This window comes from Solea solea, chromosome 5 (genome assembly GCF_958295425.1).
Source record: "Solea solea chromosome 5, fSolSol10.1, whole genome shotgun sequence".
Classification (NCBI taxonomy): domain Eukaryota; kingdom Metazoa; phylum Chordata; class Actinopteri; order Pleuronectiformes; family Soleidae; genus Solea; species Solea solea.
The window spans coordinates 20,075,923-20,098,697 of NC_081138.1; the positions used below are offsets into that span (position 1 = coordinate 20,075,923).

The following is a 22,775-nucleotide window of genomic DNA, read 5'->3' on the forward strand; positions in this document are numbered from 1 at the left end:
GTTTATTTGAATCTTCAAGCGCTTTCTGAGGGAGCCTGAACAATCGGGTTAATAATAACATGGCACAAGGGGTTTAATACCACAAACATAAATACAGCTTCAAATGTATGTACATGTATATATATATATATATATATATACACACACATATGTATATACATATATATATATATATGTATACACATATATATATATATGTGTATGTATATATATATATATATATATATATATATATATATATATATACACACACATATACAGATATATATACACAGTATACATAAAAATACTCAAACTCTGTATCTTGTTGGAACTATTATGTTTGTGCCTTTGGACTGTGAAACTCACTCATTTGATGATGAGTTATTTACCTAAAATATTACTAGCATTTGCACAGCTACTGCGACCCTCACCAGTGTTATACAATGAGACTGTGAACGCTGCCACTCCCCACATAAATAAACATCTACATCAGTGCCCAAATGTGTTTGCTGAACAGCTCCTGACTGCAGCACATTTCACTCGATAATTACTTTCCATTATGACACTGTCGCATGGTTTATACAGATCTCATCAAAAGAAAGAAAGAAAGAAGTATTTCTTGCTCGTGTTTTATACTCTGGCACATGGACAGGATGCACAGCTGCACATGAGAACCATGTTTTTTCTGCTCTTAAGTGAATTGGAGACTGCTGTGTCCATTCTCTAAAGACGACATCCACCATTCTCAAATATGAAAGGCAGTCACAGTCACCTCGCCTGCTGAATCACCCAGGACTAAATGATCTGCTGTCTAAACAGCTTACATCTTGTCAAAACAGCAACACTCTTCTTTGTGGTTTTAATTACTTCATTAAACCTACATGTCATTTCAGGCAGTGAGATGTTGTTGCTGTCATTTACATTCAGTTATCCAGTCACTTTTATTCTCTGCTGTGGCAATAATTCACTACCGGGCTTCTTTTTTTATTCACAGCAGACATTTTGACATGTACTGGCAGGAAAAGCAAAGTGTTGGAGATAATGTTATCGATAGCCCTGTTCAGATCATCTAGGCCAGGAGAGTGTGACAGTGTACACCATGAAATTGAGAAAGGTAAATGGAATGCAGCCATCATTAATTTGATTACTTACATTTATGGCTTTTAAAAATGCCTGCAACAACAATGGCCTATGCATACACTGTTTTCTTTGTTGAATTTGATTTTACAATGTGTTTTAATTATAATTGCTCAACAGTTTAAATCAAATTAAATTGTACTATTATAAATAAGTCACACATGTAGTGTGTTCCCCACCAACATGCCTCAGCGCTGCTCATTCTAAAAACGACATGAGATTTTAACAGGACCAAAATGCACATTCTCACTGTGGTCAACAGGGCAAGCTCCAGTGACGCCACTGATGCTACATTGCCCTCTGCTGGCAATACTGCCATTCTTCACAGTGCACCCAAACATCTGGCATTCAGAATAAGCAACTGGCCCAGACCACAATCCAGGAATAAGCAGAGAACTCCAGTCTATGGCTGCGGAGGAATCTGTCTGTCAGCAACATTTCAGAGTAAAGTCTGAAATCACATCCATGTGCTCACTGTAGAATGGGAAAATGAACAGCCTAACATGACTCCTACAGGATGAGGTGGGGCGATTGTGTTGGATTTAATAATGAAGCAAATCGAAAAGTCAAAGGACACCCCAGCAGGAAATATACGCCTTGCTGAATGATTGCACTGACCAAAATTACAAGAAAAGCTGACTAAGCTTAACTCAGACAGAGAGTGTTTCAGACATCCTTAACGTCCTGCAAATCTCTCAATCTTCTTCTCAGCAAATCCTCCCTTCTATTATTCCCCATAATTTAAGAAAATGTTCTTCACATCTTTATTGCAAAAATAGCCAGAGTTCCCTATAGCTACATACAACAATCAATGATAAATGCATGACAAAGTATCTCGAAAAGCATAAAAAGCCTGATAAATTGTACCCTTAAGTTTCTACTATCCAATACATACAGTACAGCGGCACATCTGAGCAAACTAGAAACAAATAGGAGCCAGTCGACTTTTTTTTCAGGTTTAACTTTGTCATATATCAAGATGCATGTTTTCCTGCAGTCTGACAATAGTAACAGGATGCAGAATAACAGAGTTGTTACGCAAATTCAGAAAATCAGTCACACCCACATTGAGTGAGCGCCGGACTAGAACCAGTATAGTCCTCCACATTGTATCTGCTGAATAAATCCTGCAGTCAATGGGTGCACATTTCATTATTCTAAATGATGTCTAAAATAGAGGTTTAACTAATAGTTTACCTGTTTTGTAGCTCAGCAATGCTTTACCTGCCAGACCTAACAAACAAAAAAGACCCAGGGTCCCCGGTATATTATAGTGAACGTGTCTTCTGTTTTGTTTTTCCCAATATTTAAAGTGTGTGGTGTTTTGTTTTTCTTTTTCACCCTTAAGAATATGAAATGTTACTGTACGACGTGTATGTTCTTCTTTGTCCTGAATTTATGATGCAAACCTCGTTTCTCTAACACTGGTCAAATCGCACAGCCCTACAATGGTCTGATCTTTTCAAATCTAAGGTAAACTATTTGAAGCAATGCTATTGTGTTATCTCGTGTGTTTACATCATCAATGAACATTATATTGGGATATATGAAACCATTGCAATAATTACTGTTATTGTTTTATCACCCAACCATGCCTGCTAGCATCCATGTTGCTATTGTTTAGCATTAGCTTTCTCCCTAGCATACCACATACACCATGTGCCACTGTTGAAACCCCATGGAAAGGTTCAGGTGCAGCAAATATTCATGTCAAAATGTCAGTACAAAGGCACATAGACAGACACGCGCGCACACACACATTCACGCCCCATTTCACCTGAGGTCATACAACAGCTCACGAAACGGGTTAACTGTGTGTTCCCATCTTAGTGCTCGAGGCATGTTTTCAGGCTTTGGTAAACAATGACTCATCTCGAATTTGTGCTCGTCTAAGCCACGATGACAACAAAGCAGGGCCCGATAGCTGACGACCTCAGTGGAGAGTCAAAGCTTACCGTGGAGAAGTTGGTTTCCTCTGCTGTGCGGTTTTCTTCCTCCCCTGCAGCAATTACACCATCTTCAGACTTGATGACATCTACCACTGGAGAAATGAACACAACAACATGCAATCACTCCAGAGGCAAAGCCTTCAAACCACAGTGCTCATGGTGAAAGGAATTGAGACTTGTCCATTGTCACTGCAGACACTTTGATGAGACAGACTAATGAAAAGAAGAAGAATGACGTGGCAGATTTGGTTCTTTCGCCATTTATTGATGACTAAAAACTTGATTTCAATTTCTCGCTGGGGAAATTATTTTAATGTCAATTCATTTGTCATTTTTTGATTATGGAACCAGAAATCACACTGTCCTGTGATGATGCTGTATAATTATCTGAGACCAATTGGAAGGAATCTGTCTTGATATGCTGCTTAAACAAACATGACCCAATTTATTTTTGGAGGGAGTGGAAATTCCTCAGATACAACCTCTCTATCTACCTTGAATTTGGGTCAGTTTTTTGATGCATCCACTAGAATCATAGTGGAACAGCAGAGAGCTTGTTTCTGACACACTCATGATGGTACCTGACGACCTGATGCTGGACCACTGCTAGGCTGTAAACATATCCTCTTTATTTATAATGACACTTCTGTATGTGTGACACAGTGTCATTCTTGACACTGACCTCTCTTTAATGGACTCTAGCCCAGTGCAATTTCTTCCTGATTAGTTAAGATTGCCGACAGAGGAATGCTGGAAGTTTACAGAGAGGAGAGACTGTGTAGGTCTTAGCTCCTGCTCCATGCTCACATCAGCTGGTGTGAGTACAGTATTTTGTGTACAGGCTATGGGTCTAAGACATGGTTACATTCACTGGTATTGTGAGTTTGCCTGCTAACATACTGTGTACTGTAGTGTGTGCATATGTGCATGGGAGTGAACCTAAAACAGGGAGCACGTAACTCTAAAGAGAAATTCCGTCAGAGAATACATAGCCGAAGGCACCAAAACTACAAAACGACTCAGTAGTTCCTGTTGAATTACATTTCACCATGTGTTCTACAGTCTCCAGATAAACGGATGCAGCGAAATTGTTACCATCATATTTTAAAGAAAGTGTTTTAAAAGAATATATTTTCGAATAAAAACAACAGCTATATATCACAACAGAATGTCCTACAATGGCAAAGCACAATTACAGTGGGCGACATTATGTTTAGCTTTGTCGTGCTATTGCCATTCATCACCAGAAGACAGAATCTGATGTAGCATATTTTATCAGAGCAAGACTTTGACGAGCTGTGATGTATGTCAGTGTGTAGCACAAGAATAAATCTGAGATAGGAATAAAATCAGCGTTTGCCCACCTTGAACTGCACTGCTGTTACTTTCCCAGGCTCCATCCACTGTGTCAAGCTTCTGTGGCATTTCAGTCACATTATTTTCAAAGTATTTACTGGATTCTTCATTGTTTGGAGATGGTGGCTCTACTTCTGCACTGTGCACTGAAAGCTGAGTTGCATTTGTAGATGAAGGGACACAGATCTGATTCCCTGGGTGACTTAATCCCTCATCAGGTGACCTTTCATCTGCTGTCATTTGTAAATGATTGTGTTCCTGTGGTTGTTGCACATATTGCACAGGTCCACTTTCTTCTCCTGAGGCCACCACAACTTTATCACAGGTCTCTACTGACTGAGAATCATCCTTAAATGGTACAGTACAGGTCACCCCAGATGTGACCTCTGATGCTGAATGCCCAATATCTGCATTCAGGTCACAGCCGACCTCATTCTCTGACAGCTCAGGATCTAATGAAGGATCCTCATTGAAAACTTTTGGGACAAGGTTCTCTCCTGTCCTCTCAGGATTTAAATCATCTACTATATGAGGACATGGTGGTAGCTGTGATTCAGGCTCAGAGCCAGTCTGGCTGCGTCCCACTGATGTCACTACAATGTCAGAAGCAGGCTCCAACAGGAGCCCTGCATTCACAGTGGGCATACACTCTTCACTTTCAACAGGCTTTATATCACTTGATTCCTCCATCATCGATCCTGCTGAGGACAGTTCTGCTATTTTAGACTGAATCAAATCCTGCTCCTGCATTGCCATATCATCCTTAGTGGTGTGGAATATTTCTGTTGAGGAGCTTCCAACTGATTGGAAACTGCCCTCATCATCACTGGAAAGGCCATCAGCATGCCTCTTACCAGAGCTGGCCATAATGTCAGGTGATTGCTCATAATCAACTTCATCAATCCGAGTATCTTCAATTGAGTCACCAACGGTCCAATCATCTGCTGTGTGGTCAGATTCATCCATAAACAAAGCAGCGTTTTCTATACTGTAGCCAGAAGGCTGACCATCTAGCTCTGCAACGTTTGCTGTTCCAATACAATTTCCAGAATTTGTTAATGGAGCCAAGCCCTGCTGCTGCTGCTGCGCTGTAGCGTAATCCCTACCAGCTGTTTCCTGGTTTTGTTCCAGGCTGCTCATGTCTGGTGGAGGTTCCCGCTTGTGGAGGCCTTCTATCAGGAGTTGTGATAAAGCAGATTCAGGCTGCTCTATTACATCACTGCAGTCTATCAGCGATGGGCTGGGGTGGTCCCTTGAGGATGGTACAAGATCACTTAACCCTTCATTCTCTGTCTGCTCCTCATCTGAAGATAGTCGATCACAGAGTTCCTCACAAAGTTTCATCTCCTCCTCCTCATCCCGAACAGTGTCCTCTTCCTGAGAGCAGTCCTTCATTACAGAGTCAGAGTTGTCAGACACCTCTAAACTCTCTGACGACAAGGACAGGCCCATGAGTGACGCTTTCGTGTCCCTCGGGAGTGTTATTGACTCTGAGTGAGACTCCTCCTCCACCTCCCTCCCCTTGACTCCCCTTTGCTCTTCTTCAGGCTCCGATCTTTCCTCTCCCTTTGTGGCCTCCTGTCCTTCCTGGATCACAGCCTCTCCTTTATCAGTTTCCACTGCCTGTTTACCACAGTCTGTAGGTGGTGGGATTCCCACAGTGAGGTTTGTCCTTTCTGCCTCACTCTGAGCTCCTTCACTCCTGTGACATAAACTCAAACTCTGGGTGGAAACAACAGGCTGCTCTCTTCCCTCCTCTTGAGTTTGGCAGTTATCTCTCTGTGTGTTTGAACTAAAACATACCGGTTCCTCTGTGGAGCCGAAGACACACTCCTCAGGGCATACTCCTGATGTTGGAGTACTCACAGAAAACCTCCAGTCTTTCTTCTCTGTATTTCCAGACTCACTGTGTCCTAAATCAGCACTGCCGCTTTCCACCAGGTAGTCTGGAGCCCAGCTGCCTTCAGCTGATGTAGCCGAGCACTTCAATGCTGTTGCAGGTTGCTGTAGATCCCCCACACAGGTTATCTCTGTCTCCAAACCATCACAGCATTCAGCTGATGTGTGCAGACAATCAAACTGCAGCTCCAGTGCAGAAACTCCCTGCAGGATATAAAAAAGGAGGGGGGATAAATGTTAGCTTTTTTCCTCTACGAAACCAACAGAGCTGCTCCCTAGTTCTTATCAATCGCCAACTCAGTGATAACATAAGGTGTTCCACCGGTTATACACACTAAGTTTGAAGGTTAAAACAAGGAGGGCAGTGAAGAGACGAAACAACCCAACAATGTTTAATGGTAGCAAAGCTCCGGGATGGAGCCAATGTGCAGAGAGATAGTGTGTTAAAAGGGCAGGGTGGTGTGACTCACCTTGGCATGGAGATGGCATATCAGGTGCAGCAGCTGCTCCACGCTCTTCTGAAGGGTTGGAAGTTCGTGACCAGGGTGAATTCTTAGTGTCAGAGAATGTGTGTTCAGTCTGGGTAGATGGCAAATTACCCGGGCGTCTGAAGGGACCCGGTGGACACCCTTAGTGCCTTTCTCTGTGTCCGTGTCAGCCCTGTTGTGAAGCAGACACTTAGATCATTGAGAACATGATTGGCTAACATAACACTGCACAGCTTTTCAGAGAGGGGTTTAACCGTGATGTCAGCTGATTGCTTTTGCCTGAATAATCCACATGATCCACCCCTGAGTGGGAGAGTACAGTCAAATGCTGTGGTAGTTATTTTACAACAATTCTAGCCTTTTAGGTACTATCAAATGTTGCCAGTCAAAAAAATAAATAACGTCCTTTTTTTAGTGGTAAACTGAGTAAAAGTCTATGTATACAGCTCTGTATCAATCAGCTTTTCAGAAAACCTCTCCCTGCTGTGTTTTCTTTGAGTGTTGAAAGTGTAAGTATGTGCAGGGTTGTTACTCATAAGGACAGTGCTGTAAATGGGAAGACAAAGTAGATATGTTTGCACAATCCTGGGTGGGACTGCTTTAGCTGTGAGGCCCGGGAGCTGAGGTCACTGGCCCGGCTGCAAGTGACTTCACTTTTCATGGAGGAAATGTAATTACCAACACATAAAGAGAGAGCTGTAAGTTGTAAAGCAGCTCAAGTGCACGCTTGGCAATGAGCACGCACACTAAGTGGTGGCTGTCTTTCAGCTTGTGGCATCTTCATTTTGAGTTAAGTGAAAACTATTCTGCAGCAGATAAGTGTAGTGCTAAGAAGATATAAACGGGGTCCATTTCCCTCTTTAAAGCATGTCTCAGTTCATTCACCAAGAGCAGCTCTTTCTCCCGTAGTTTAAGGTTTCTCTATAAAAGGATGAGGAAGAATTTGACCTCACTAGTCAGTCAGAGAGAAGGGCATTATTCGGGATAAAACCTGACAACTCCAAACAAAACACATAAATCCCCTTGCCATTAAACCAGAGAGAGACAACACTGCAGTTCATTTGGATTACAGTTGCACACAGTGACATATTGAAGAGAGGTCAGCAGAACCAGAAGTTGTAACTAAGGCTTTTTGTGTTGAAAAATAGATTTCCATCCATCAATCATGCTCCAACAATACTGGCAGCCCACAACTTTTCAATTTCCCCGACAACTATCTAAGTGCAACTGAAAGTGCCAAGCTAGGCTGCAGTGTGGCTTTGCGGCGATGCTCTCTAGATACTTCCATTGTTCCATGTTGACAGCAGACAAACTGTTTTGCCTCAGAGGTCCTGGAGGAAACACGCCATCTACCCTCTGATATATTGACATGAAAGTGTTTGCACAAAGAAGAGGGCAATGTTCACTAAAACTCTCAGCTGTTTCATCTGCAACTAAGCATCCTGTGGAACGCAAAACACTTTTTCCCTTCTTTTTACAGTTAAGGCATTTTGTCATTACCTTTGGATACTGTACTTACTTTGCCTTTAAAGCATTATTAAATTGAGAACAAATGAAATCCACTATTTTGTTGTGTTGTTTTACAACCTTTCGACTGCAACAAAACATTTGGGGGCGTACTTTGTCAGGAGTTCACGGAGACGTTCATGTCCTCGTAAAGCAGCAATGGTGGACGGAGTTTGGCCTTGTCTGTTGGCTAATCCCAGGGCCTCTCTTGCTCCAGGCTGCTGCAGCAAGAAGTGTGTAACCCGAAAAAGACCTCGACGAGCTGAGAAATGCAGCAGAGTCTCCTGGGGATGCAGATCTGAGGAAGAGAGAGAGAGAGAGAGCGCACTGATGGTCAGTCCAGTAACAGAAAACGAAAACAACAAATGAGGGAAGGAGCAGAGAAAGACAGGGGAGTGCAGCAGTCCTGGTAGCCAGGGGTGCTATCACTCACCGCAGCTTGGCAACACTACTGCCCATTTATTCAGTACAAGATCCATTGTGAGCCCACAAACAATTGATCCTTGCCCACATAAAGGCTAATAAAATCCCAACTTGTCTCTTTAACAGTAGTGCATGTGTATGAAGGTCAGCACCGTCATTTCTGAGGAAGCATCTAATTTCAGGAGAAACTCGACTCCAACCCAAATTTAAGTCCATTATTGGCCCCATTTATCAGTCTAACTCCTAACACTACAAACAGCACGTCCACACAGACAGTAACAGAGATTTGTGGACAAACGCACACGTTCATTTTACTTCAGTTGTCGTCCACTTCAGAATTACAGCCAAGTTGAATTTCTATGGGTTATTCCAGAAATCCTCTCGTCTTAGATTTGTGTGCTGCAATATTGCTTTCAATAAATGGTTGCCTCACAGTGACAAGTAGGACATAAACAGCTACAAAAATAACCTGTTGATTGTAAAATGATCTTCAGTAAGCACAGAGTGAATAGTATTGCACACAGGATGCTCTCGTTTGCCAAACCACACTAGGTTATTTACTGTATAACAGCAGCAACAAAAGATATGATCCACAGCACGGATGTTGAATTGTGATTTGTCTGGACAGTGTCTCTTCACAGTTATTTATTCTGAAGATTGTGTTTTACACTTTTGCCGTTAGTCGTCCCTGCCTATGAGCAGAGAATTTCTCTTCCATCCGTGTCCATTAAAAATGATTTGAAACAAGAAACAGAATCATGTTTTTCCACTTAGGCAGGAAGTTCCATCTTCCATCTTGATTTTGCAGATTTAAACAACCTGAACGTTGTAAAACGGCATGGAAATCTGCAACCGAACAGTGGTGGGGTCTGAAAACCCAAATTAATTTCATAGTTATTAGAACCACAATAATCAATAAGGCAAAAGTTCCAACACTGGTCGTCCCAGCTGATGGGAGGTTTCACTATATTTATAGTGAGCCAGTCTGCCCTGATGAAGCTGAAGCTAATTTGTCAAATGTAATCCTCCACTTGGCTAAACTATGCTGAACTGGAATGTGAAGTGCCAAACAGCAGTAGGAAATGCCTTTTGAATTACCGTTTGCTAATGGTTCCTCAAAACCCACTGCCATAACAGGCATTTTTTTGTATGGCTAAGTACTTCTAATCTTATGAGCCATGTAAATCTCACAGCAACATTTTTGTCCATGGGTTGAACTAATAAAACTGGATTTGAACGTGCCTTAAATGCATTGAGCTATGTGCTTTATACGCTGAGTTAAGCTCAATGCTCACATTCAGAGTCCATTAAACACATATATTATTCTTATTAACAAAACCAACAGGTAATTGGACAGACACAAAAGTCAAAAACTGGGAAATTAAAAGGGATTTCTTCTTCATTTTATGCAAAAAAAAAAAGAAAGAAAGAAAAAATCCTTTGACAATAAATGGCTGGCTGTAGTGAGATCAGTGACTGCTGCTGCTTGGCCACAGCTTGAAGGATGACTGAGATAAACCACCGTCACCTCCACCTGCAGTCTGCTGCAATCCATCATCTGACAGATCTGATAAATGGAGAGCAGACTTGCACTCCTCTTCCCCTCGGTTCACTGTAGCCGAGCGTCCTGTATTGAAGCGTTGACATATTGTGAAGCAGAGCCTATTAGAGCGCACATCACTCACCACAGCTGGAAGCTGCCTTCCACATCAACAACATGACAACAGACTTCAGGGCAAAGTAGCCAGAGTGCATGAGTAAGTGAGCCTGAGTGTGTGTGTGTGTGTGTGTGTGTGTATCCATTTCTAAATAAAACACTTCTCACAACAGTGGATCTTCTCTAAATCAGGAGGGAGTTCATTGCTGAAAATCGGATTTGATGACTTCCTTCCAGGACCCAAACCAGAAATTAATAAATGATTTGCAGACTTTTAGTATCCACTGTACACCGACTAAACTGCTGCTGCTCTTTTTTTTGCCTCTTAGGTCTAAAACGCTGCTGTTTTGGTTTAATACTCACATAAGACTTACACCGTAAGCTATTATCTTCACAACAGCTAGAGGCAGCGGCAGTGCTCTAACTACTCCCAACAGTCTTGTTTACGCTGCTTCGCAGAGTGCAATTACTATGAAGAGGTTATCATCCACATCCGCTCGTTTTGCTTTCTTTAACTGATTAAAGTAATCAGAGTCAATGGCGGCAGAAAAATTGGCACTTTGAATTCAATAAAGATGTATGTGTCTTTGGCTTAGCATAGCCTATTTTTATCCAGCTCAACTGCTGCGTGGCTTCACTGCAGCACATTGCTACACAACTCAGTTTAAACACTAACGCCAGAGCCAGGTGAGGAGTCACGTTTTCATGCAAATATCAACAACTCAGATGTCACTGGCCTCATTTGTAACAGAGGGAGATCATAATAACCACTGAGCAAGAAGGAAAAATTAAGATTAGATTAAGATTAAGATTAATTCACTAAATAAAAAGTCAATGTTTGCTATTTCTCCTACATAATATTGGGTTTATTCTAAACATAATTTGCAGCAGTGTTACTATCATCCCACCATACACTAAATGGATGTAATATATGTGGTCAGTCACAACGTTTTTCAATCTTTTATTTATACTGCGATGCAGGGCTTTAGTTATACAATAAGAGTTGCATCCAAGTAACTTATTTTGCATTATCTCATAGCTGAATAACTCCCATGTGATGGCCTTGCTGTATTTTATTTTCCTTCACTGTAATGGTTGTGCGACGTGTGCTTTATTGAAAAGAAGCAGATAACCTCCACTGGCACCAGAAACTCGTAAAAGGAAAACCATCAGCATTAAGTGCTTTTGTGAATTCACTATGGTAATGTTTATGTCACAGCTATAGCCTTGACTTGTAATTACATTTCTCACTCCATCTCAATCAGATATAGCCTCGGCTACAGCAACATACATTGACATTTCAGCTGTTGAAATGAAATAAATATTCCCATTGTGTAAGACATTTTAAGATATTCCTTTGGCTTCCAGTATCTTGTCACAACTAAGTGATTTTTATGTATTGGTCAAATATGCAGAGCTAAGGTCTTTACACCAGGAATTGCCCGGGTGTTGTTAAAGCGCATCAGACATGGGTCTTGCTTCAGTTCAAATAATCAGCATTTTGGGTGATTCTAGCGAGAGAAAAAGGAGGAACATGACTCACTTAAGTCTCATGGGCAGCATCTTTAAAAACAAAAAGCACAAACAGACATGCTGCTCACGCATCCATTGTGGCCCAGGCCTCCACGGTGGAGGCACTTCATTTATAAACTGGCGTATGACACTGTAATGTGTGTCAAGGATTGTATTAGCAACTGCTATTACTATATAATATGTGCAGGAGATCCCACTAATGTGCTTGCATATTGAATATGCAGTCATCAAGATTTTAATCTACAATATATAGTTTTTCAACACAGTTGTGTCTTGCGGGTTTGACGTCTTACTACCTTACATGGCTTCCTCTGTGTTTATTTGACCATGATTGACATCAGTGCTTCCACTGTCAGTGTAAAATGTGTTCAGTTCCACTCTGTCACTGGTAATGCTGGCAGCGTTTGAGAGTACAACACATAAATTAGCCACCAGAGATGTTTGGTGCACATCAAGCAGGCAGTTGTCCCCCTGTGTGTCATTGTGTGCTGTATAAGTATGGCTCTGAATCAAGTCAAGTCAGTTTTATTCATACGGCACTATATCACACCAGAGGTTATCTCAGCATCAGCACAGATATATCCTCTTACAGTCAAGCTATTGCCCCCCCCCCCCCCCCCCCCGCCCAGTCTCACCAATGCTGTTGTTCAGTTTGTTTCCCAGTAAGCTCCATCCTGGTGGCAGTACCAAATGTTGGAGGGCCAGTGCCAGGTTCTCGTCGAGACGCTCGCACTCCTGCAGCGGAATCTGACACTCGTCTAGCAGCAGCGCTCCATCGAGGGCATCAGTCCGGCCTGCCGTGCTCACCTGTATGGGGGGGGGGCCAAGGCTTAGTCTACTGGACACACTCAGTTTAATGTGCTCAGCATAAGAGCACTAACCCAAATGGCTACATTTTAGAACATAAAGGGGACACAACTACATTATTCTAAGCTTCATCATGAATGCTCTATTTTGAAAAAACAAATCTTCTTTTTCAATTAGCGAAAAGAAAATGTGCTCCATTAGAAGCTCTTAAGTCTGAGTGCATGGTACACATTTTCTCTTGTCCCCCTTTTCTGGAAAAATAACTAAATATCTATTTTCTATGGGACAAAAACAAAAGATAAATTCATATACTGAATACCAAGGCCCAGTCACATTGTAATCTTTTGCAATCCTGTCACTCCACTTGCATTGGTGTATCCCTTGGCAACCTCTTTCCCCTGCTCTGTGACAAGTCTGTGGTTATTTCACAGCGAATGTAACAAATGTAAATGACTTGTCTTGTTGCTCACCAGGAACTGGGCCACGTCAAACGCCAAATCCTGGACAAAGGTAAATTGATGCTCGGACAGCTTAGCCACACGCACCAGACACGGGTCCTCGGATGCCTCGGGTGCAACTTGGATGACAGAACATAGGGTGACCAGCACCTCCTCACAGCAGTCATGGGCTACAAGACAATAAGAGGAGGAAGGAGACACGGAGACAGGAAGAGAGGAATGATAAGTGAACAGAATAAACAGACATATAAACGAGATATAGTCTATTATCAGCCTAGCTGTGTAAATAAAAAATAAGTCACCATTTACTGGCTTTTAGGTGCATTGCAATATGAACTTTTACTGCACACAATGAGTGCTTGTAATAAAGATTATACAAAATGTGACATAGGACAAATCAATCAATGTTGAGATCCCTTCCTTTCATGATAACTACATCAAAAAACTCCATAAGATTGGCCAATGAAATCTATCTTTATGTAATGTAATAATATAATTGTACAGTCAAAGCACACAAACATCATGTGAAACCCATGAAATCACAAATTCAGAATGTGCAATATGAAAAACTATTACAGTACTTGCACTGCTGATTCAGATCCTAATAATTAAACCATATTAATGCAAATAAATCGCAGTATTTTAAATGTATTTATATTTAAATTCATCCCACTAATATACATTCAGCCGTCACAAATCAAAGATGACTTACAGACAAATTAACACTTGTTATAGTGAAAGGAAAGATTATACAGATGGGTTTGAGTTGTCATAACAGGAGGAATGTAGCCTTCATACAGGGCCAATGTCAAAGCACAGCTATCAGGTAACAAAGGCTCTAATAACTGTACTGTAAATGAATGCGGCGCTTGGTGACGACTCCTAATTTATAGCATCTTAATCTACTTCCATGCCAAGTGTGAGACAGAATTCATCCGTCCACTAATGCAGGATGTGGATCTGTAAAATGATTCCCACATCAGAGCCATTTATTTAACACAACTTCCCATTGTTTACCAGGTCTCAGAAACTCAGCGAATACAAAAGGTTGAAAGTTCTGTGCTCAGGGGCATCCCCGTTCTGAGATCATGTACTAATTCAAAGTATCTGTAGCAAGTTTCCTCGGCCACGTGAAAAATCTATCTCCGGCAACTTCATGGCCGGTCACAGGATCGGCCTCTTGGAGGAAGCAGCGAGGCAGAGCTAATCTGTTAGCCGCCACACCTCCTTCCAACCCCCTCCCCATTCAGACGGCGGTAATTCAGTCGAGCTCTTAACAAGATAACACAGTTTATCATAGTCTGCCTTCTTTTTTCCTGTCTACAGTTCAGACACTTGATGAAAACAAACGGTTCAAGAGAGTCTATTTACTTGGTCCCGCCGTTATATTATTGTGCCGTTGGGACATCTGGCTATCACATCCATGCTTACGTCACAAATCACAAATAGGAAGTAATAATTGTCAACATTAAATGTTCTGTGCGCAGTGCCTTTTGACCCTCACTCTGACTGCTGCCTGTTGTTGCTTATATACTCGGAGTATCTCTGAGTAAAGGCCCTGGCTTAAAGTGGGATGTGCTCCCGGAGGAGTGATGAACGAGCCAGGCTCAATAAAACCTAAAGTGGGGTGATTTTTCTCTCTCCAAAACACAACATTAGTTTAAAACGTGGACAGTGGTGGTGGCAGAGGATGAATCATTTATAACTTTGACTTTCTTCCTCCACTACCATAACTCTTGACCTGCCTTGTATGTAACGTGAGGGCAGAACGACTCCATCCTTTTCGCAGACAAAATAACTATTTCAAAACATCGGTGTTTGGTGATGCTTTGGTACGGCGAACTGTTACACAGTATTGACCTCACCTTTTATTTTTTTTTACTTTTTCGTAGGGATGATTATATTTTTGGAGGGCACTGACTGAATCTCAACTCTGTTGTTATCCATCCATCCTTTATTTACCACTTATCCACTGCGAGTCAGGGAGAGCTGGATGCCAAGTGGTAGGTTTTATATATTATTGATCCGCGGCAAGTTTGCAATAATCCTTTTTTTATTTTATTTACCCAGTCAAACATAGTTAGATAAAAGCTATGACTTGAGGGTATAATTAAAATAGATTTTTAGTGTGTATTCAATACTGTAGGTGGAGCTGCCTTCCCACAGATCAATTAGATGCGACGGGGAAACCGTCAGCCAAGTGTGGGTGGGGTGGTTTACCGGGACACACTGCCTGCAAGGTGTCATGACTGCTCCTTAAGGTGCTGGTCAGGTGTCTTTGTGTGCTGCCAGCAAACAGAAGGAAGTAGTCCACGCCCTCCTCATCTGCAGCCAGCTCTTCATCGGCGAGCTGCACCGTGAGAACACACTGGCCCTGTATGGATCAACAGACAGAAAGACGAAATATGAGAAAAGAAAACAAAGAAAGCACAAGATGAACAAATGAGCAAGAAAAAAAAAAGAGAGATATTTAGAGATAGGGACATGACTGGTGTTTATAGATTTATCTATAGGCTGTCACAATCATGCAAGTCTGAATTCTGATGAATATTTGTCGTACAAATACTAGCAATAAATTAAAACAATATTGTATATTTTATGCCTTATACAATAACCCTCAACAAAATAGAGATAGGAAAAAAGGGGCTGTTTACTGGTATTGAAGACATTTCTTTGGCAATATCTATTTACAGACCAATCAAATTGGCTGGGGTGGTAGGTCCTGAAATGTATTTTTGTTGATCTGTGATATTGTCGTTTTTGACTGCCAGCGTTTTTTTTAGCAAAGCCAAGAAGGGGTTATTGACTATTTGGCTAAAAAGCAACATGTTCACACAGACGTGTAAGTAACTCATCCAGATGCTCATGTCCGTCTCGCGATGCACTTCAAGATTGTTTCACTCGGTTGCTCCAAACCTCCTGTTATGTACTTTTAAAGCTGAGCACAGCCAGACGACCCCATTGAAAACAAGATTTCTGCTTGATCCAGCTGTTTCTATATGTAAGCTCAATGAAAATGACACTGAATGAAAACACAATATGAGATGAAAACAAATAATTACAGTCCCATGATTACATGATAATTGTGAGAAGCCTAACTACCAGCTGTATCTGTTTTTTGTTTAACAAGCGCATTAGTTTTATGTCATTTAATGAAAAAGAATAAAAGGCCCTCTTGGTTCGCACTTGTTAAAATTCCAGTAAGAAGCAGATGCCGCTAAATGAGAAAGAACACTGCATCTAAAAAGGATACTGATGCAAAGACCAGCAACACTTTGATGAGACATTTGAACATGCATGGAATAAATTGAAGAGCAGAAAGCAGAAAGTTGCTGTGTGTTCAACAGCAAGACGCACAGTCCACAGTCATCTTGCTCTCAGGATTCACGTCCACCTCCAGAGCCACACTGAAAATGTCCACCACCAGATCCTCCCACAAACCAACACAGATTAATCCCTAGGATTTTAGCAGGCAACATTGAACTGAGCCCTAATCAGGAGTAAAATCCCTCCACTGTTGGAAGCATATAATTTAAAGCATATGCTGATTCTAGGTGTGAACTACAGTCCCTCTTATAATGTGGATGCCTTTATACCAGCAGGGTTAATGAGAGGCTTTGTGGAGTCTGCCACATTTCACACAAACAGTTACACTAATGTCGCAAAGTTAATACGATAATGATTTATTGATGTTAAAATGTGGCACATCACATCATTAGCAAACAAACACTGAGGCAGTGGACAGTAATGAAAAATGGAGGAGAAGATTGACTTTTTGACAAATCAATGGGAGAGCCAAGTCAGTTTCAGACTGCAGAGGTGGAGGAGAATGATTTTAAAGAAGAAAGAAAAAAAAAAAACATCTTGACAAAAGGGAGGGGGACAACATGATTAACAACTACACTTCTTTATTGGCAATCTCTATTAACGAATCTATCTTTTTCACTGGAACATTAATTAAACCACGCCGTTTCTATTTTTTCATGATTTCACGGGCAGGTTTTCCACTTGCAAATGACTTTGGGTATAAAATACAATATTAATCTACTGGTGTGCGTGCAGCAAAGATGCAACTAGATTCTGAAGGAGATTGAATTGTGGGATTGTGGGGTTTATCTCTAAAACAAACACCACATTTTAAATTACACTTTAAAACATACAAACCAATGTCATTTTTTCCTCATTTACTGTGGGTTTTTTTTACTCGATAATATCTTGCCAAAATGCTAATATTCCAATGTGAAAACACAATTGTGCACAGATTGTTGTGCAGCCTGCTTTTTACCAAAGAGACAATTGGTTGCACTGTGTCTAAGCATTGTGGGACATGATGTGGTGTCATCCGAGGACATTCTGAGGAGGAGGTGAAGCAACAAAAATGGGGATATTGTTCAGAATTAGCTGTTTTCCACTGGGGGACTGCAGCTTGTCAACACGGAGGAGGGATAATTTCGTCCCACTTAAATTGTGTCGCAATCCTTTCACCGGCCTAGTTCAATGTGAACAGCCTAACATAAGAGCCAGTGAAGGCCGGTGTCAAGGAGGGTAGGGTTATTGTTAAAGGTTCTTCGTTCTCTTAAGCCCCTTTTCCACTGATCATAGGGCCCAGTGACACCTACAAACATCTGGCTTTTGTCTGCAGTGGGAGAGAATACAACCAGCATTCACTCTGAAGTCAAAGGCCTGCAATAGACAGAGGTTTTTTTACGAGCTTCAGCTGTGAAACTGCAGTGAAAAAGACACCTGAGTGAATGTGGGAATATGATCTTCTACTTCTTTTTTTGCCCAAATTACTTTTTTTCCAGCGAGGCATAATTTGAGACATACACCATTCAAGCAGCCACACGGTGGTGTAGTGGTTAGCACTCTCGCCTTGCAGCGAGAAGACCCGGGTTCCTTTCTGCATGGAGTTTGCATGTTCTCCCCGTGTGTGCGTCTCTCAGGGTTCTCCGGCTTCCTCCCACAGTCCAAAAACATGCAATGTGGGGATAGGTAAATTGGACACTCTAAATTGACCATAGGAGTGAGTGTGAGAGTGAATGGTTGTTTGTCTCTATCTGTATGTGGCCCTGCGATGGACTGGCAAACTGTCCAGGGTGTACCCCGCCTATCGCCCGATGTAGCTGAGATTGGCACAGCACCCCCCGCGACCCTCTGGCGGAGGATAAAGCGGTAGATGATGACTGACTGACTGACCATTCAAGCAGCAATCTACTATCAGCACGTGGCAAGATACAAAAGTGTAAGCGTTGACATTGTCACTGCTTTCCATACTTTCTTCTGCTGTGTGTAGCACGTGCAGTGAACTGACAGAAAACATAATTTAGTGGAGGAAAAAAAAGCAGAAAACCAAACTCTGCTGGCAAAAATCTGCATAAACCCACTGATTATGGTGTTGAAGAGGTATTATAAAGCAGTAATCTCAAGGCCTTGTTCCATAGGGGAGGGTCAGTTGGTTGAAATCCTCATGTCCCGTTTAGGATTGGGTCATACTTTTTGCAATAAAAAACAAGAAGACAACAAACTCCGACCACACTGAACCAGAAACTTCAATCATAGTAGATTAGCCAACTAATGTCATGTGCCAAACATAAATAAATAAATATTGAATCATAATATATAATAAATAATAATCATTATATAATATGATTATTAATTAAAAAATAATAATAATTACACAACCTCAAGTAAATTTCCATGAGTCTTTTGAGCAAAATGACCACATAGACACATAAGAGGATAGAGCCTGGAGTAACCCTCTGAGAGCTACAACTGAAATGCATCTTGAATGATGCAGGTTTTGCTATGCATAGAGAGTCTGAGCTTTAACAAGCAGACCAGAGTCACTAGTGTAAATGAGCTGGACGAAAGCCAGCGTTCTCTCCATTAAACCTCCTCTCTTATTCCAAGCCCTAACTGGAAATGTGTAAAGCTCAACCGATATATCGCTCAGCCAATTTTCACAGGGTATTGACCTATATAACTGTGCTGTAATGTATATACACTCACCAACCACTCTATTCTGCCACTCCTGCCACTTTATTAGACACCTAATAAAGTGGCAGGAGTGGTGGTGCCCAGTGTGGTCCTCTGCTGCTACAGCCTATCAAGGTTCAACGTGTTGTTCGTTCAAAGATAGTCGTCTCCTTGTAGTAATGAGTTGATGTTGCCCATCTATCATTATAAAAAAAAAGTAATAATAATAATAATAATCCAAAGTATCTTGTATTTTGTTTAAAGAAGTTATGGTTTGGATTTTTGTGATTCTGATTTCAAACTAGTCTGTCCATTCTCCTCTGACATCAATGTGGCATTTCCACTCGTAGAAACTGCTACTCACTGGTGCAGTGATCAGCAGTTTCTGAAATACTAAGACCAACAGACCATGCGACATTCAAAGTCGCACATTTCTTCTCCACTCTGTTGCTCTGTTTGAACTTCAGCAGGTCATGTGGAAAATATCCATCATCCATCCATCTTCTACCACATGAGGGTCACAGGGGGGTGCCGGTGCCAATCCCAGCTGACATAGGGCAAAAGGTGGGGTTACACCCTGGACAGGTCACCAGTCCATCACAGGGCCAAATAGAGACAAACAACTAACAACAACAAACTCAACCTCGCACCCAACTTCATCTGTACAATGTCTAAATGCTAAAGGCATTGAGTTGCTGACGTGTGATTGGCTGATTCCACAGTTTTTGCCTTAACAAGCAGTTGAGCATGTGTGCCTAATAAAGTGGCAGGTGAGTGTACTGTGTGTATGTTGTCCAACGAGTATAAAACTATTTTCATACACAACACGAAGCATATGTGGAGTAATTTACAATTTTAAAAGAATGATATAAATAGTTTGATTAGAAAAACACTTTCCAAAGGGAAAACAATTACACAATGACACCACTAAAAATGGTCCAACTACGTGCCAACACTCTACAGACAATTGATATTGGTCCAAACAATCTAGTACCAGTCAGACTCTATAAATTAAGATTTGTGGTACTGGAGTGGATTTGTGCATTTGGCACTCCATGAAATGAAAATATTTTCTTGTGAAATGAGTTCTATAGCCTCACTACAAAAAGGAGAAATGGTCTCTCAATAATATTTAAACTGAATGGAGAAATGCCTCAGTCTCAATACTATCTAACTACATTCTGACACAAAAGCTGCTCAAATGATTTTTGACAGCAACACAGCTGCCTCTTATTTTGCCAAAAATATTATCCACCCATTATAAATCCCATATTATGGAAGAGTTATATTTCTTTTTAACAAAAAAAATAATAATTAATACAATTCATGAAATGACGGTATAATATTTATTTCACTCTACTCCAGTTACTTTGTACCTCCTTGGTTAAACTTTGTTGCAGTCAATCTGGGATTACATGAATTGAAGCTTCTTTCAACAGAAGAGGAAATACGGAGAAAAAAGACTGAATAGGATCATTGTCAGCCCTTGAGTAGGCACATGTGGTGGCAGGGGCTGGAAGGAGAAAACACAAGAGATGTGAAACATCTGCTGGGGCTGCTACAGGAAACACAGCTGCACTCGGGCACCTTTGCAAACCTTGCAAACAGACACATCACAAAGTGAAACTAGTGACACTAAGTCGCATAATAACAATGGCTAAGATGCAAAACGTAAAAACTAACCACAACGTACGTGTCAATCTTTGCCTCAAAAACAGCAAATAGTAGTTTTAAAGCAGTGAGACGTGCACAAATGGCTTTCTTTGAGCCACGCCGTCGGTATGATTGAGCTCTCTGCTGGTAATAAGTACTTAACAAAGTGACCTGCTGGGTTATTGACCTGCTAATCATAGCACTTCAATGGTGAACTGGCCGCTTTTGAGCTACATTAAAAGAACAGCTGGAGGCTATTTGCCAACCCCCCCCTTTTTTAAATATGAATTCTAATGGTGATGGTGATGTTATAAATTGCAGTCTTTTGCAGCTTAAAACACTGACCCTTTTTGGCTGAATTTCATGCTACAGAGAAGATAATGTAAAGTAGAAATTTGCAGCACTTCAGTAGTATCTCAACAATTTCCCAAGGCATCCCAGTGCCACAATCCAATTTGTTCCCATCAGTTATTTATATGCGGTAAAAAAAAGAATTCTACTGTATAAAAACACTGACTCTTTTCCTGAGCCCTGTTGCATAGAAACCACTATAACAACAATAACATACAATTGGCAAGAGATCAGAATGTGATGTACTGCAAAGGAGTTGGCCTGACATGAAGTTAAAGATTTATAACTACACCTCCCTAACAGTGTGAATCATTCCTGCTGGCAGGCCCACATACTGAATGCATTTTCCTAGTGAGTGAAGGGTTTTATTGGAAGCAGAATATGGCCACACTTTTAGATGACTTACCCGTAAACAATGCCACCTTTGTTTCCACTAGACGGTTTTTAAGACAATTTATGGAAATCCGCCATCACTTTGGTAAGTTGTGGAAGGCAGGGAGACATCACATTAGCTCTTGTTCACACATGTTAGATTGGACAATCTGCGAGAAAATTAAATTACGCACATGCTCCAATTCACAAGAGCATTCTCTTATCTATGCAACTGTGCAGCGGGGGACCATCACGTAACAGAGAGGTCACGGATGTTGCAATTACAGTCATATGCCCCGTATTAGAGGCTGACCCCCCCCCCCCATGATAATTTAATTGTAAGCCATTCTGCAAAACATAGCGAGCAAAAATGCAAATATTGCGTTACGCATTCAGAGCCTCTCTCTCTGTTATTCGGAGACAACACATTTTTAAAAGGCTTCAGCAATTAAGAGATAAAGAGTCCGCCTTTAAATTCATTTTTGTATCATTCATGTTTTTTTCCTCAATTAGCGATCAAGCATTCCAGTCCTTGAAATTACGGCTTTCATCTTCAGTCACTCTTCAGACTCTCAGTTCCCTTAATGTGTGTTTTCTTAAAAGATACAATTACAGACTAACTACTTAACCCCGAAGAGCTCTCTCTCTCTCACAGTGAACTGCTGTGATAAGTGTCCGAAATCTGATGACTAACAAGGCTCGACTACTCTCCTTCCACTAAAGAAAAGCTCTGCCTGTAAATCACAGATAAGGGTGTCCGGTTGGTTACAGACACGCGCGCACACACACACACACACACACACACACACACACACACATGCCTCCATCGCTTTTCCTGTGTGCCTTCCTCACCTGCCAATAGTGACACTCAATAATGTCACTAACACACACACACCTCAGTAGCTATAAACTCTGATAATAAGACGAATGACAACAGGAAAGTGCCCCAGGCCATTGTGTATTCTGAAAAACATCACAGGCTCTGAAAGGGGATATTTAGGCATCTCTGAGCTTCATCCACACGCGAAAGTGAAGGAATCTTGAAATTGACTGCTTGTTAGAGGCCCTAAGTGACTGCGTGTAATGACCTGTAATGGCTGAGCAACACAGCAAACCATTCACTTTAAAAGCAAACCCTTAGCCTTAGGAACAAGTGCTAGCTGAAGATAAATAATGAGGCTCGAGATGTAAAGTTGATGAGGCAAACTCTGCACGGTGGTTCCTGCTT

At 41.4% G+C, this 22,775-nt stretch overlaps 1 protein-coding gene across 7 annotated transcripts in view; it reads right to left on the reverse strand.

The window, feature by feature from the left end:
- The window catches only part of LOC131459187 (A-kinase anchor protein 13), an 88,610-nt gene that overhangs the window by 49,993 nt on the left and 15,842 nt on the right, over positions 1-22,775 (reverse strand). For all 7 annotated transcript variants that reach the window (XM_058628682.1, XM_058628681.1, XM_058628680.1 and 4 more), the window contains exons 3-9: positions 15,416-15,569; positions 13,208-13,365; positions 12,566-12,737; positions 8,432-8,615; positions 6,794-6,983; positions 4,433-6,527; positions 3,075-3,160 (exon numbers count right to left, since the gene is read on the reverse strand). In XM_058628682.1, the coding sequence (XP_058484665.1) occupies positions 3,075-3,160; positions 4,433-6,527; positions 6,794-6,983; positions 8,432-8,615; positions 12,566-12,737; positions 13,208-13,365; positions 15,416-15,569 (3,039 nt within the window). The remainder of the gene's footprint in view (positions 1-3,074; positions 3,161-4,432; positions 6,528-6,793; positions 6,984-8,431; positions 8,616-12,565; positions 12,738-13,207; positions 13,366-15,415; positions 15,570-22,775) is intronic.